Here is a 13,098-nt window from a genome sequence, read left to right as displayed (position 1 = left end):
ATCGAATGATATATAGGTACTTTGGTGCACCATTTACCTTAAATCGAAGGAAAATATATATGTGAGCTATATCTAAATCTGAACCGATTGTTTCCAATTTCAATAGGTTTCGTCCTTGGGCTAAATAAGTGACCTAGGCCAAATTTCATCCATTTCGTATCATAAATTCGGCCGGTACTTTGTTTACAATTTAACATGGGCAGACAGACGGACAGATTAACCGCCTTAGCACCCTTAGTCTTCAACATCACCAGATCGGACAGGGACTCTTCGATTATACATAAAAGCGTAAGCTCAAGCACGTCGCAAAGTAACACCAACTGCGGGAGGGAACGACTTTAATGATTTCCGTCAAAATCAAATCAGCATCTAAGCCGACATGTGGAATAACACCGCAATAATGGATTATCCACTACTCAAAATATGGGATGGGATGGACGAGGAGGAAAATTCGTATGGAACCTTCATCATCGCGCTATCCTCGCGAATATCCTCTAGTCAACATTGCCCTTTGATGATGTGCAATCTTCCAAGACGGAAACAATCTACACTTCTCTAGCAGACGGCAACTGAGGAGAAAAGCATCACGTGTGGGTGTTCCAAAGACATTTTTGAATACTCACTCGTATCGGCTACAGCTACCACACTCAAAGAAGCCTTGGTTCTATGCGCATGAACCCAACAATCGACCGAGAACGTTCGATACCTCAAAGCCAAGATCTATTAATAAGGTCACACATAGACTCAACGTTTGTTTAAACATGGAATTGATAGGCCATTTGGCATATAGCACTAAATTGGCGCCCAATGACTACTTTTTATTTCCGCACATCAAGAAACATGTACTGTACCAAAACGTGGACCGATATATTCAATTTTCAATACCAAACAAAGCATGAGCTAACGTTGAAAGACCTATCTTTAATATTGAGAGTTCTATTGTGTTGTCAAAAGACAAACGTATTTTATTTTATTCCGATCATATTTCGAGATATTGCTAACGAACTTCTTATACCCTCCACCATGAGGTGTAGATTCAAATAGCATAACATCCAAACAAGGGTCTCGGATGAAGGTGAGTTACGACAGAGAAATTAACATGGACCAAACGAACTTCTTATACCCTTCACCATGAAATGTAGGTTCAAAACACCTAAAGTAGCATAAACCCCTAACAATGGTCTCGGATGGAGGTGAATTACGACAGAGAAATTAACATGGACCAACATTTAATATTCGGCATAGCAATCACTTAAATGTCCCGTCATATTTTAAATATTTTGATCGTCCTACGCTCACTTTCCAAACGAAGTGCCAGTGATCGGGATTATTTCTGGGTACAAAACATATCCGTAGGACATTTTACAGTCATTTTCCAAACGAAGTGCAAGTGATCGGGATTCTTTCTGGGTACAAAACATATCCGTAGGACATTTTACAATCAGGTTCATTGTTTGCCATAGCCCCCTAATATAATGGTCCAAACGCATTTTAGGTTACTCAAAGCGCATTTTCCGACTGACATGTCTGTAATGGCATTCTATGTTCTCTGTGGTTACAAAACATCTTCACGAAAACCCTAAAATTCATTTTGGGTTTGGGAGGAGGATCTATTAGAGATCTAGACTGTGGCTCAGAGAGAATATTTTGATGGTCCTAAGCGTACATGTTTTGAGCCCCCAAAGTCCTGCGGCATTTAAGATATTATAATGGCCTATGCTCATTTTCCAAACGAATTGGCTTAGTTTACAGATAAAATGAAAGTTTTTCACATGGAGCATGTAACCCATTTTCGTGAGAACGCCTATGACCGTAGCACTCAAGTACTGAATACTCGTGATGTAGACGATGATCGACCTGTAGATCCTCTTGATTAATTTCTATTAACCTGATTTCTATGTGCTGCAATCTCCATCTTCCGTCCTAAGAATAACGTTGCCATTTACAGAGTATGCTTTCCAAATTTCGAAAATATTCAAATTCATGGATCAATGTTGGAAGTTCATGCAAGTTCTTTACTCAATAGGAATTCGTTCAAAAGCTATACAGTTTCTGACAGGTTAATTGATGTATCAAGACGGTATAATGGTAATTAATATACACATTCTCTTGTGGCGAATGTCTATAAAATGTTATAATATCCTTTTACCTGTAGCTGCAGTTGTAGTTAGAGCTTTTGCTGGAGCTGTTGTTGGAGCTTTTGCTGGAGCTGTTGTTGGAGCTTTAGTTGGAGCCGGTTTGTTAGCACCTGCACAATGATCCACGGTCCATAGGAATATTATTATCACCAAAGACCAAATATATTTCATTTTAAGCAATATCGAACAAATAAAAATATTTTTTTATATCTGAATTCCTTATTTCAAAAAAAAAAACAGTAAGGAAAGTAGTAAAGTCGGACGGGGCCGACTATATGATACCCTTCACCACTTTGAGTATATTCAACAGATGAATCCTAACAGACGTCGCATTTTTAAAGGACCAGTAAAATGAAATTGGAACCATAAGCACGTCATTCTGCAACCGATAATAAATTGTTCATTTGGTCAGATATAGAAGATATATTTAAATCTGAACCGATTTCAGGAAACTTAACACACATCTAGACAAAATTCATTACGCTGTGCCAAATTATTATATTAAGCGACTTTGGTGCACCATTTACATTAAATCGGACGAAAATATATATGGGAGCTATATCTAAATCCGAACCGATTTTCAGGAAACTTAACACACATCATTCTAGACCTACTTCATTACGCTGAGCCAAATTTAGTGCAAATCGAGAGATATATAGGGACTTCTGTGTACAATTTACCTTAATTCGGACGAAAATATATATGAGATCTATATATAAATCTGAACCGATTTTCAGGAAACTTAACACACATCATTCTGTCCCAAATTTCGTGCAAATATAAGGACTTTGGTGCACCATTTACATTAAATCGGACGAAAATATATATGGGAGCTATATATAAATCGACTCAAAAAGAGATTCTATGCATATTCTCAAAAGGAACCATGTGTCTATCTCGTTTCCTTTTGCCCTTATATGGGGGCTACCAGAAAAAATTGACCAATATTTATCATTTATAGTGGAGAGATTTGCTACCTAATAAGAACTCGACGTACTAAATTACAGTCAATTCGGTCAAAAAATACGATCAGAACCCCCAAAATACCAAACATTTGGGGGTACCGTTATATGGGGACTACCAGAAAAACTGGACCTATATTTATAATTTTTAGTGGAGTAATTTGGTACCCAATAAGAACCCAATGTACAAAAATTCAGAGAATTCAGTTATAAAAGTAGCCCAAGAACCCGAAAATACCGAAAAATGAGGGTACCCTTATATGGGGGCTCTCCGAAAAAATGGACCTTTATTTATAATTTTTGGTAGGGAGATTTGCTACCCAATAAGAACTCAACGTACAAAATTTCAGCGAATTCGGTCGAAAAATGCGATCAAAACCCCCAAAATATCGAAAATTGGGGGTACTTTTATATGGAGGCTATCCGAAAAAATGGACCTTTATTTATAATTTTTGGTAGTAAGATTTGCTACCCAATAAGAACTCAAAGTACCAAATTTCAGCGAAATCAGTTAAAAAATGCGCTCAAGAACCTCAAAATACCGAAAATTGGGGGTACCCTTATATGGGGGCAATCCGAAAAATGGACCTTTATTTATAATTTTTGGTAGGGAGATTTGCTACCTAATAACAATTCTAAGTACCAAATTTCAGCGAATTCGGTCAAAAAACGCGCTCAAGAACCTCAAAATACCGAAAATTTGGGGGTACCTTTATATGGGAGCTATGCCTAAACGTGGACCGATTTTCTCCAATTTCAATAGGGTTCGTCCTTGGGCCAATTAAGTGACCTGTGCCAAATTTCATCCAATTCGGATCATAAATGCGACCTGTACTTTGTTTACAATTTAACATGGACAGACGGACGGACGGACATGCGTAAATCGACTCAGAAAGTGATTCTATGCATATTCTCAAAAGGAACCATGGGTCTATATCGATTATTTTTGCCTGTTACAAACATATGCACAAATACATAATACCCTGTACCACAGTGTGGTGAAGGGTATAAAAACAAAACAAATGACAAAATCCCAACGAATATAATGGGAATTTGTGTAGAATGTGTTTGAAAAATACAATTGGAATTTGAATGAAATTTTGCACATGTTACTAATTTGGCCGAACTTTGGATACCCTCCACCAAAGGTATTCTGACAGTTACTTGAAATGCAACCAAAAATAGGTGGGATCTTTGTACAGGAAATGAAGTTTCATACCGAACTTTCGATACTCTCCCCGCGTGGAACTGTGACATTTTAATTTTCTATCGCCTAAAAAGGCATTTAAAGGCCATTAAAGGCTTCTATCGCATAAAAATTGCATTTTAAGGCCTTTAAAGACTACTATCGCCTAAAAAGGCATTTGATTGCCTTTAATTGGTTCTATCGCCTAAAAGGGGGATTTAAATTTTATATCGCCTAAAAAAAGGCATTTTAAGGCCTTTAAAGGCTTATATCGCCTAAAAAAGACATTTTATTGCCTTTAAAGGGTTCTATCGCCTAAAAGAGGCATTTTAATTTTCTATCTCCTAAATAAAGGCATTTAAGGCCTTTAAAGGCTTCTATCGCCTAAAAACGGCATTTTAAGGCCTTTAAGGGCTTCTATCGCCTAAAAGAGGCATTTTAATTTTGTACCTCCTAAAAAAGCATTTATGGCCTTTAAAGGCTTCTATCGCCTCAAGAAGGCATTTAAAGGCTTCGGTCGCCTTTAAAAAGGCATTTTAAGGCCTTTAAAGGCTTTTTTAGGAGGTACAAAATTAAAATGCCTCTTTTAGGCGATTGAAGCCCTAAAATGCCTTAAAATGCCGTTTAGGCGATCGCATAAAAATTGCATTTTAAGGCCTTTAAAGGCTTCTATCGCCTAAAAAAGGCATTTTATTTTTCTGTGGTCTAAAAAGGCATTTTAAGGCCTTTACAGGCCTCTATCGACTAAAAAAATGCATTTAAAGGCTTCTATCGCCTAAAACAGGCATTTTAGTTTTCTGTGGTCTAAAAAGGCATTTGAAGCCCTTTAGAGGCCTCTATCGCCTGAAAAAGGCATTTTAATTTTCTATCGCCTAAAAAGGGTTTTTTAAGGCTTTTAAATGCTTCTATCATCTAAAAAGGCATTCTAATTTTCTATCGCCTAAAAAAGGGATTTTAAGACCTTTAAAGGCTTCTATCGCCTAAAAAAATGCAGTTTAGTTTTCTGTGGTCTAAAAAGGCATTTTAAGGTCTTTAAAGGCTTCTATCGCCTGAAAAAGACATTTTAATTTTCTATCGCCTAAAAATGCATTTTACATATATTGTGCAGAAACACGCATCGAAATCATTGAATTTTTTTTTATTCTTCTGGAAGGTCAATTATTACAACTCAAATAAATTATCGTTGTAATTTTAATGTTCGAACAGCACGCAGTCAGAACATCATTAGGAACATAGTCTCCCGTTTTGAGGAACACGGAAGAGTGTTAGATCTTCCAGGAAGAGGAAGAGGTCGATCTGTGCGCAATGAAGCAGTTGTGGAGGCTGTACGACAGAGTGTAAACGAGGATCCACCTGTCTCCACTCGTCGTCGTTGTACTCAATTGGGAATCTCCCGAAGATCCCTGCAAAGAATTTTGAAGCGGGATCTTAAAATGTTTCCGTATAAAATTCAAATGGCACAGCAACTGCTCCCCCAAGACCATCAGGCACGCCTGCAATATCCCAAAGCTAAGGCAAACTCCCAAAGCTAAGGCGATTGGTAACAAACTCCTCATATTTATTAGATTTGAAGCGAAATTGTGCACAACGTAAATAACGTAATTTTTTTTTGGGGCAACTTGGACCGATATAGCACACCTTCGAACTTTACCTGCTTGGAGACAAAATATACGTCTATGTAAAATGTCAGCATCCTATCTCAATTCCTTTGAAGGGAATCTAATACTTACAACAGACGCAAGGAATATCCCTGCGTAATACTATGATGGAAGGCAGAAAATAAAGAAAAAGTGTTAAAATATACATTTTAAAAATGTTTTATTTCATGTATAGTAGTATATATAATATAATTATGCTTCGAAAATGTACATTCACATTTCTATAACATATCTAAGTTATATATGATTTGACAATGAACTAACGCGTAGAAGCATGCCTAAAACATGCCGCCAAATCGAAATCAAACATTGAAACAAATGTTAATTAATTCAAATTATCGCAACGAGCGATAATATCTTAACGATTACTTATATAAATACATCTTAAATATACATACATATATGAATAATAATAAAATTAATTTAAAAAAAATATATTAAAATTACAAATTAAAGCAAATTTGTTGGGGGAAAAAATTGCAATTGAAACAAAAAAAAAAAAAACGATTTTACACACACATATATATAAGAAATTTTTAATTTTCAATATTCTTTCTGTGTTGCATTTGCAATTCAAAGCGACGATTCGAACGAACGCCCTTAATAGCTGCCTCATTTTTACGTGAAGCGACACCAGCGCGTGCAGCCGGAACACGTCCCTTAAACATATCAATATGACGCTGTAAACGTGAAGCCATCTTATCCTGATTGCTAAGACCAGCAGCGGTTGTTGTTGGTTTCTTTTGCACAATAGATGTATTGGCCGCCAATCGACTTGATGCTGTACTAACGCCGGCTACTTGTGTGGACAAATTAAATGTTGGCTTTGGTTTAAACGAAAACGAATTGGCATTTGTTGATACATTAAACGATTGTGTTGGTTGCAAATGTTTTTTAGGCATCACGCTGCCGCTGCTGTTGGTGTTGGTAGTAGTTGTTGCATATTTTGGCTTCATAGTTATATGCTTATCATCTCTGGGATCGGGTAAATTAGAAGATGTTGTAATTTTCTCTGTTGACGGATTTTTATTTTGATTATTTGCAATTGGTATTTTCCTGGCAACATTGATAGAAGTATTTGCTGCCTGCTTATTTTGAGTTTGACTTTGTGATGATGTCATATCGATGCGCTTTAAAGCTTTAGGTTTTTCATTCGGATTGGTGTTGTTATTTTTCATTGATGTGCTAAAACTTTTCTGAGCAGATGCTGTACATAAAAATTGGAAAAAACGTAATGTTAAATACAATGCGGTTTGTTTTAAAGAAAATAAGTAAAATAAGTATTTTTTTATAATATTTTCCTAGAAATCTTTCATTATATTAAAATAAACATGTACTCTTCGTTTTTTATGAAAAATCTAATATAGGGACTTTGGTGCACCATTCACCTAAAATTGGACGAAAATATATATGGGAGCTAAATCTAAATCTTAACCGATTTACACGAAACTTAACACACATCACTCTAGACTTCATTCAGTACGCTATGCCAAATTTAGGAACCTTTGCTAACCTTCAGCTAAAATGCAAAAAGGCATAACTACCAAAAGTATAATTGTGTAGGAGAAGCAAAAAAAGAGTTTTGAATGAAAACTATAAACATGTCATGTGAAATGAAAAAGTATGCCCGGCAGGGTGATATCGCATATGACGAATAATAGACTATAATTTTTTTAACAAATTTAGTTGTTATTTAGTTTAATGGCCGTCATAACAATTATGTAAAATTTTGAATTTTTTGTTAGTTACGCCTTTTTGCATTTAGCAAATAAACCAACTTGTAGTTACGTCTTTTTGCTTTTTGTTAATAGAAGTTCCTTTTTGACCGCAGACGTGTAAAACTTTGTCAATACATGCAGTTTATTGACATTCACAATATTCATTCAAAAAGTCAATATTCAATTTTTTGTTAGTTACGCCTTTTTGCATTTTAGCTAACGATATATGGAAGCTATATCTGAATCTGAACCGATTTTCACGAAACTCACCACTTATCATTCTGGACCAAGAGATATTGTCTGGACCAAGATAATTGTCTTCTGGACATGTTTAAATCGACTTTAAAAGTGATTCTTTACATATTCTCAAAAGGAACCATGTGTCTAACCAGGGGATCAATTGAGAATATAAATAAGTTCTTGCTCTATAGCTACTGCAACAGAGGATGGCCTATATAAAAAAATTAACGAGTTATTCGAATTACCACCAGCGGTAAGACAAAACATTGCTTCAAATATCATCAAGTTGGAAATGCTTGTTCTTGAAATTCATGTTGGAATGTTAAGTAGCACATTGCGTTTATGTATTCTGAAATTTTCCAAATCGATAAATTTCCAAGTCAACATCAAAAACTAACGAAACATAAAATTTGTTGTATCAATATATCCCTCCTCTAGTATCCCTTTTATCTCTCCATTTGGTGGTTGGTATTTGTTTACATCCCCCCTACATTGCTATCACGCTTATACAAACACTAAGGGTTGTTTTTTCTCGTTTTCTACCTAAACTCGGGTTTGGAGTTTTCTACCTAAATAGAGACGTTGTTGTTGTTGTTGTTCTTATAATATAACAATTGGTATTTGTAGGGACGAATATCTCCACTTTACTCGAATTTTCATTTACTTTCTAAGCAGATACGAAAATATGGTAAATAAAAAGAAATAAATACAAACAAAACAAACTGTACTGGGTAAATAAATAAAACAAGTATCCCTACTCTTTTATCAAACAAATTAAGAGATATGTGTTATTATTTACCTGGTCTTGTTTTGCTGTTTGAGTTGATCAGAATTTTAGATCTTTCCTGTTTGCGAGCCACATGATCAGCTAAATTTTCCATTTTTTGGAACTGTTTCTGATGTATTGCAGCAAAATTTGGTAATTTTGTGCGTGTTGGCTTTATCATACTTGAAGAGGACGACGATGATGATGTCGAGGTTGTTGTAGAATTAAGGAATTGCTTTTGATTTGCCACTAATAATAAAAAAATAAAATAAGTTAATATTTTTGTAATCCAAAACAAATGAAATTTAGAAAAAAAAAACAAAAACTTACATGGACGTGGTAGTCTTGATGTAACACAAATAGACTTTGACATTGTCGAGTCATCAAAGGAATATGAACGTTTACGTCTTGTAGTTACATCTGTAATATAATAAATTAATACATTGTGTGTTCTTAAAATTTTCTATGATCTGTTTATCCAAATCTTCAATGATTGCAGTTTGATTAGCAGGACTATAGAAATTAACAGCTTTTTGTTGGGCCTTTTTGGCACTTCTGGTAAGCTTAGGTGCGGCCGACGCCGATCCCAAACATACGGACAGCGAACGCTTACGTATACCTCTTAAGACAATATCTCTTGGAGTCATGGTTGTTAGTTCAGATGTACTGAAATTTAAGTTTTCCTTCTTTAAAGGTAATTTTTTGCCACTACCATGCAGTTGTTGCGGTTCCGATTTAGGTTTACTATCGCTTTTAGTGCGATACGGTGTTAAATGCCGAACAGGCATTCTCGATTGTTTGGGTGTTGAGGGTGATGATGGAATTTGATTGCTAAACATAACTTTCGGTTTTTTCTTCGCCGGTCCCAATTCATCCTCCTCTTCATCATCAGATAATTGAAGTTTATCCATTTCTGTAGATTCGGTAGAAATTGCAAAATCACTACCTTTATCGATAGTGTCATTTGCCAATGTGTCTTCTTTAGCTGCATTAGTTGTTTGGATGCCGCCTTCATTAATAACAACTTTATCTTCAGCATCGTAAGTTTCATTTAGGTTAGCACTTTCTTTTTGAGATTTCTCATTACCTTCCACCACCTCCTCCCCTTCATCATCATCATCACAGAGAATTAGTGAAGGCATTTCCTCTGGCTGTTCGGCAGATGCCAAAATTTCATATTCTGACTTTTTCACCTCTTGTTTAATGGACGATACTGCATCTGTTTCATCATCATCATTGATGGGATTTAAACCCAAATCATCCATATCAATTTCTTTTGATTTCAAATAAGAACCAAAGGAGTCATTTTCTAAGCTTGGTTTTTCATCCACTTCCTGCTCAATTTGGGTTTTCAAGTGTGGCGTTTCTTCCTCTTTTTTCTCAGTTTGTTTCTCTTTTTTTATTTCTTCAATAATGGAATCATCTTTAATGGATATCATTGATATGTCCTTGCCATCTTCTTCTTCGTCTGGGACATTGATATCATCTTCCTCTTCCATTTTTAATGGTGGAATATCGTTTAACTTATCCTCTGGTTCTTCTTTCAATTCCTTAACAATATTTTCCTCCTCCTCTTCTTCTTGTATCAATTGGATATCTTCATCATCAGCATGTTTATCTTCATTCTGCATTTGAGTTATTTTATCTTCTGCTTTTTCTTCTGGATCATCTTCTATTAAACAGATTACTTCTTCTTCTTCTTCTCCAGTAGTTTCCTCTTCCTTTAACTGGCACTTTTCATGCTCATCTTCGTTTTGTATTAAATTAATCTCATCGTCAACAACATGCTCCTCTGGGCGTTCTTCATTGCTAACGCATACATCTTCCTTCTCTTCTTCCTTGACAGCGGAACCCAAAGCATTCTCCTTCTTCTCAATATCTTCATGTACAGTATGTACCATCACCTCGGAAGTGGTCAAATCTTCAGTCTCCTTCTCCTCTTTGACTTGTACAGTTGCATCATTGTTTTCTTCAAATGCATGTGAAGAAACATGAGCACCGCCGCCGCCTCCACTTGGTTCCTCCAATGCAGTTTCATTTAAATTCCTCTTACCACGACCTGTGTTGTTGGTGTTGCGTCTAGATTTTCGTGTACGTTTCGTTGAAGATCTACCAACACTTGCTGCCGTCCACTTGGGATGTTCTTCATCGTGGTCATTCTCATTTTCCTCATTGTTTTCATCAAATGAGTTTAGTTTCTTCCTAGCGGATCGCCTTGCGGACTGCTTTACAATATCATCGTAATCCTGGGGTGGCTTAATACTCTTACGACAACTCCTGCGTGGTGTTTGGAGCATATCCTGCAACACGGATTCCGATGCCTGTGGTGTACAAGCAGTTACCTTTTGCCTCCTTCTGGTGGAAGGAGTCTTCAACAATGGTTCCACTGCGTCATTCTTCTCATCGATTTCTGTCTCATCTTCGCTTTCATCCTGTGACAATATCATTTCAACTTCTTTTTCCAAATTTTTAACTTTTCTTGAACGCCTTGATACATTTTCAAGGGTATGGGTTAGTGGAGCTATAGAACAATGATGAGATCATATTTAAGGATATTTTCACAACAGTTTGCCTGCACCAGAAACTTACCCCCATCACAATCATTTGTAGTTTCCATTCTGTATAGTTGCACAAATTATTTTCCGTTTATTTTCAATACTAAAAAGCAACTAGAAATCTAAAATTATATTAATTCTAACAAGAGCGTCACTTGCTGTTGTTTTCCCTTCAGTGAAAAATATTTGAATGCCGTTATATTTTCAAATGTCCACCAACAAAGCTTGGTATGCTTGGCAGCACTTTTTAGGAAGTGTTTGTAATGCAGTGACATATGCAAAAGGTAATTGCTGTGTAACTGTAGGCAGCATTTAGATGGGGCATAACAAAATAGAGGAATACAAAATGTTTTACAGACAAACACTAAAGAATTAATTAATAAATAATTATATTTTGGTTGATTATAGGAAATAAAAAAGGCATAATATTATAAATAATACGAAAAAAAGTAAAATAACGTTTCAATGTTTCTCGCAAAAGACTTTTTGGTAAGAAATATTTATCAATATGTTTATACTTTGGTTAATTGTCAAGTGACCGGCTTGGATTATATAATTCTGGATAGTATAGGAAATTGATAAACATAATACAATTGTAATAAAAATAATATTTTCCTCTATGTATTCATATTTATTTTCACAGTGTCTGGACTACTTTGTTACAAGAATTTTTTGACATTTCAATTAATTGACATTTAAATAACCATATAGTAATTTTTGTCGTTGTCTGATGAAAGACGAACATGAAAGTCAACGCTATTGAACAAGCAACATTTGGGCAAGAAAGCGTGTCATTCAAGAATTATAGTGTTTACACCGCTTTAAAGAGGTTTCATGATCAGGATATTTAAAATAGGAGGCTTTAATATCTTTTCAATCGACTCGATTTTTAAGTAGAGTAACAAGATATTTGCGGTAACTAAATCTAGATAGGGATAACAATTTCGTGGTATCAAAAGTAATCGTAAATAAAACTCACAAAATATTTTTTAGATATAACTTTTTTATTGTAAGGTTTTAACTTTGACATTATTGGTCTGTTCCAGAACCTGCAAGAATGTACAATTTTTTATTACGATACCAATTTTTCCTTTATGATATCGAAAAAAATGTGTGAGACACGATATATGGTCCGTACTGCAAGAATCTACTCGACATTACTATGTTCTTCCATATCATAAAGGAAAATTCTTTATCGTAGTAAAAACTAGTATATTCTTGCATTTCGGGAACATACCAATAATTTAAATGAACTCCACGGGAACATATTGGGCGGTATCTCAGCCATAACTTTTAAGGGCTCAAGTGTCTCAAAGCAAACAAAAAATCGGCAATCATAGCGCTCCGAAGAAGTAAGTTTCAATCACCAATGCTAGGCTGAAAAAATAACATTGCTTTAAAAATAATATTTTCTTCCATATCATAAAGGAAAAAGTAATTCCTTTAAAAAGTCTTGATTTAGATTAGGCGAGTTTACTTGCGGCAAGTCTTTGTTTGTAGGAGAGAGGGGCAAGGGGAATAGAAATGAAAAAAAAATTGCTCGTACCGACAATTTTCTGGCAATTCGTTTTGTGTATTTCGTATTTGTTGACATTTTATATAGATTTAAATGTGAAAAACCAACAAATAGAAAAATATTTTGGAAACCGAATTGCCTTGTATAAACGCATGAAGCAAGTTCAAAAGAGAACGACAAGAATTGCCGCAAGTAAACTCGTCTAATCTAAATCAAGACTAATTAAGTTTTTTCTTTTATTTCCATTTTTTTAATTTTAATGAGCAATGGTCAAACGAGAAAATGAGTGTGGGGAAGAATTAGAAAAATCATAAATTTGACGCAAGTATTATTTGCGAGAAGAAATTTTGTCATGAAAG

At 35.2% G+C, this 13,098-nt stretch overlaps 1 protein-coding gene across 1 annotated transcript; it reads right to left on the bottom strand.

The window, feature by feature from the left end:
* Positions 1 to 6,480: 6,480 nt before the first annotated feature.
* On the bottom strand, positions 6,481 to 10,965 carry LOC133321532 (FK506-binding protein 5-like). The gene is made up of 4 exons (XM_061530615.1): positions 9,222 to 10,965; positions 8,999 to 9,088; positions 8,702 to 8,917; positions 6,481 to 7,151 (listed from the first exon to the last, which is right to left on the bottom strand). The coding sequence occupies exons 1-4, from the start codon at positions 10,963 to 10,965 to the stop codon at positions 6,481 to 6,483; spliced, it is 2,721 nt and encodes a 906-aa protein (XP_061386599.1).
* Positions 10,966 to 13,098: the final 2,133 nt, after the last annotated feature.

Source organism: Musca vetustissima, unplaced genomic scaffold (genome assembly GCF_032173495.1).
Source record: "Musca vetustissima isolate MV318-11 ecotype Yass unplaced genomic scaffold, APGP_CSIRO_Mvet_v1 utg542746, whole genome shotgun sequence".
Classification (NCBI taxonomy): Eukaryota; Metazoa; Arthropoda; class Insecta; order Diptera; family Muscidae; genus Musca; species Musca vetustissima.
Note: the sequence above shows the minus strand (reverse complement) of the source record. Positions and strands in the feature narration are given on the sequence as shown.

Bases quoted from the DNA above. Each gene is read 5' to 3' on its own strand.
- LOC133321532 (XM_061530615.1), bottom strand. From the start codon at position 10,965: ATGCTCCAAACACCACGCAGGAGTTGTCGTAAGAGTATTAAGCCACCC. The intron at 9,089-9,221 runs GTGCCAAAAAGG...ATTATATTACAG, and splicing joins CGCACCTAAGCTTACCAGAA to ATGTAACTACAAGACGTAAA. The intron at 7,152-8,701 runs GTAAATAATAAC...TTTTATGTACAG, and splicing joins AAACAGCAAAACAAGACCAG to CATCTGCTCAGAAAAGTTTT.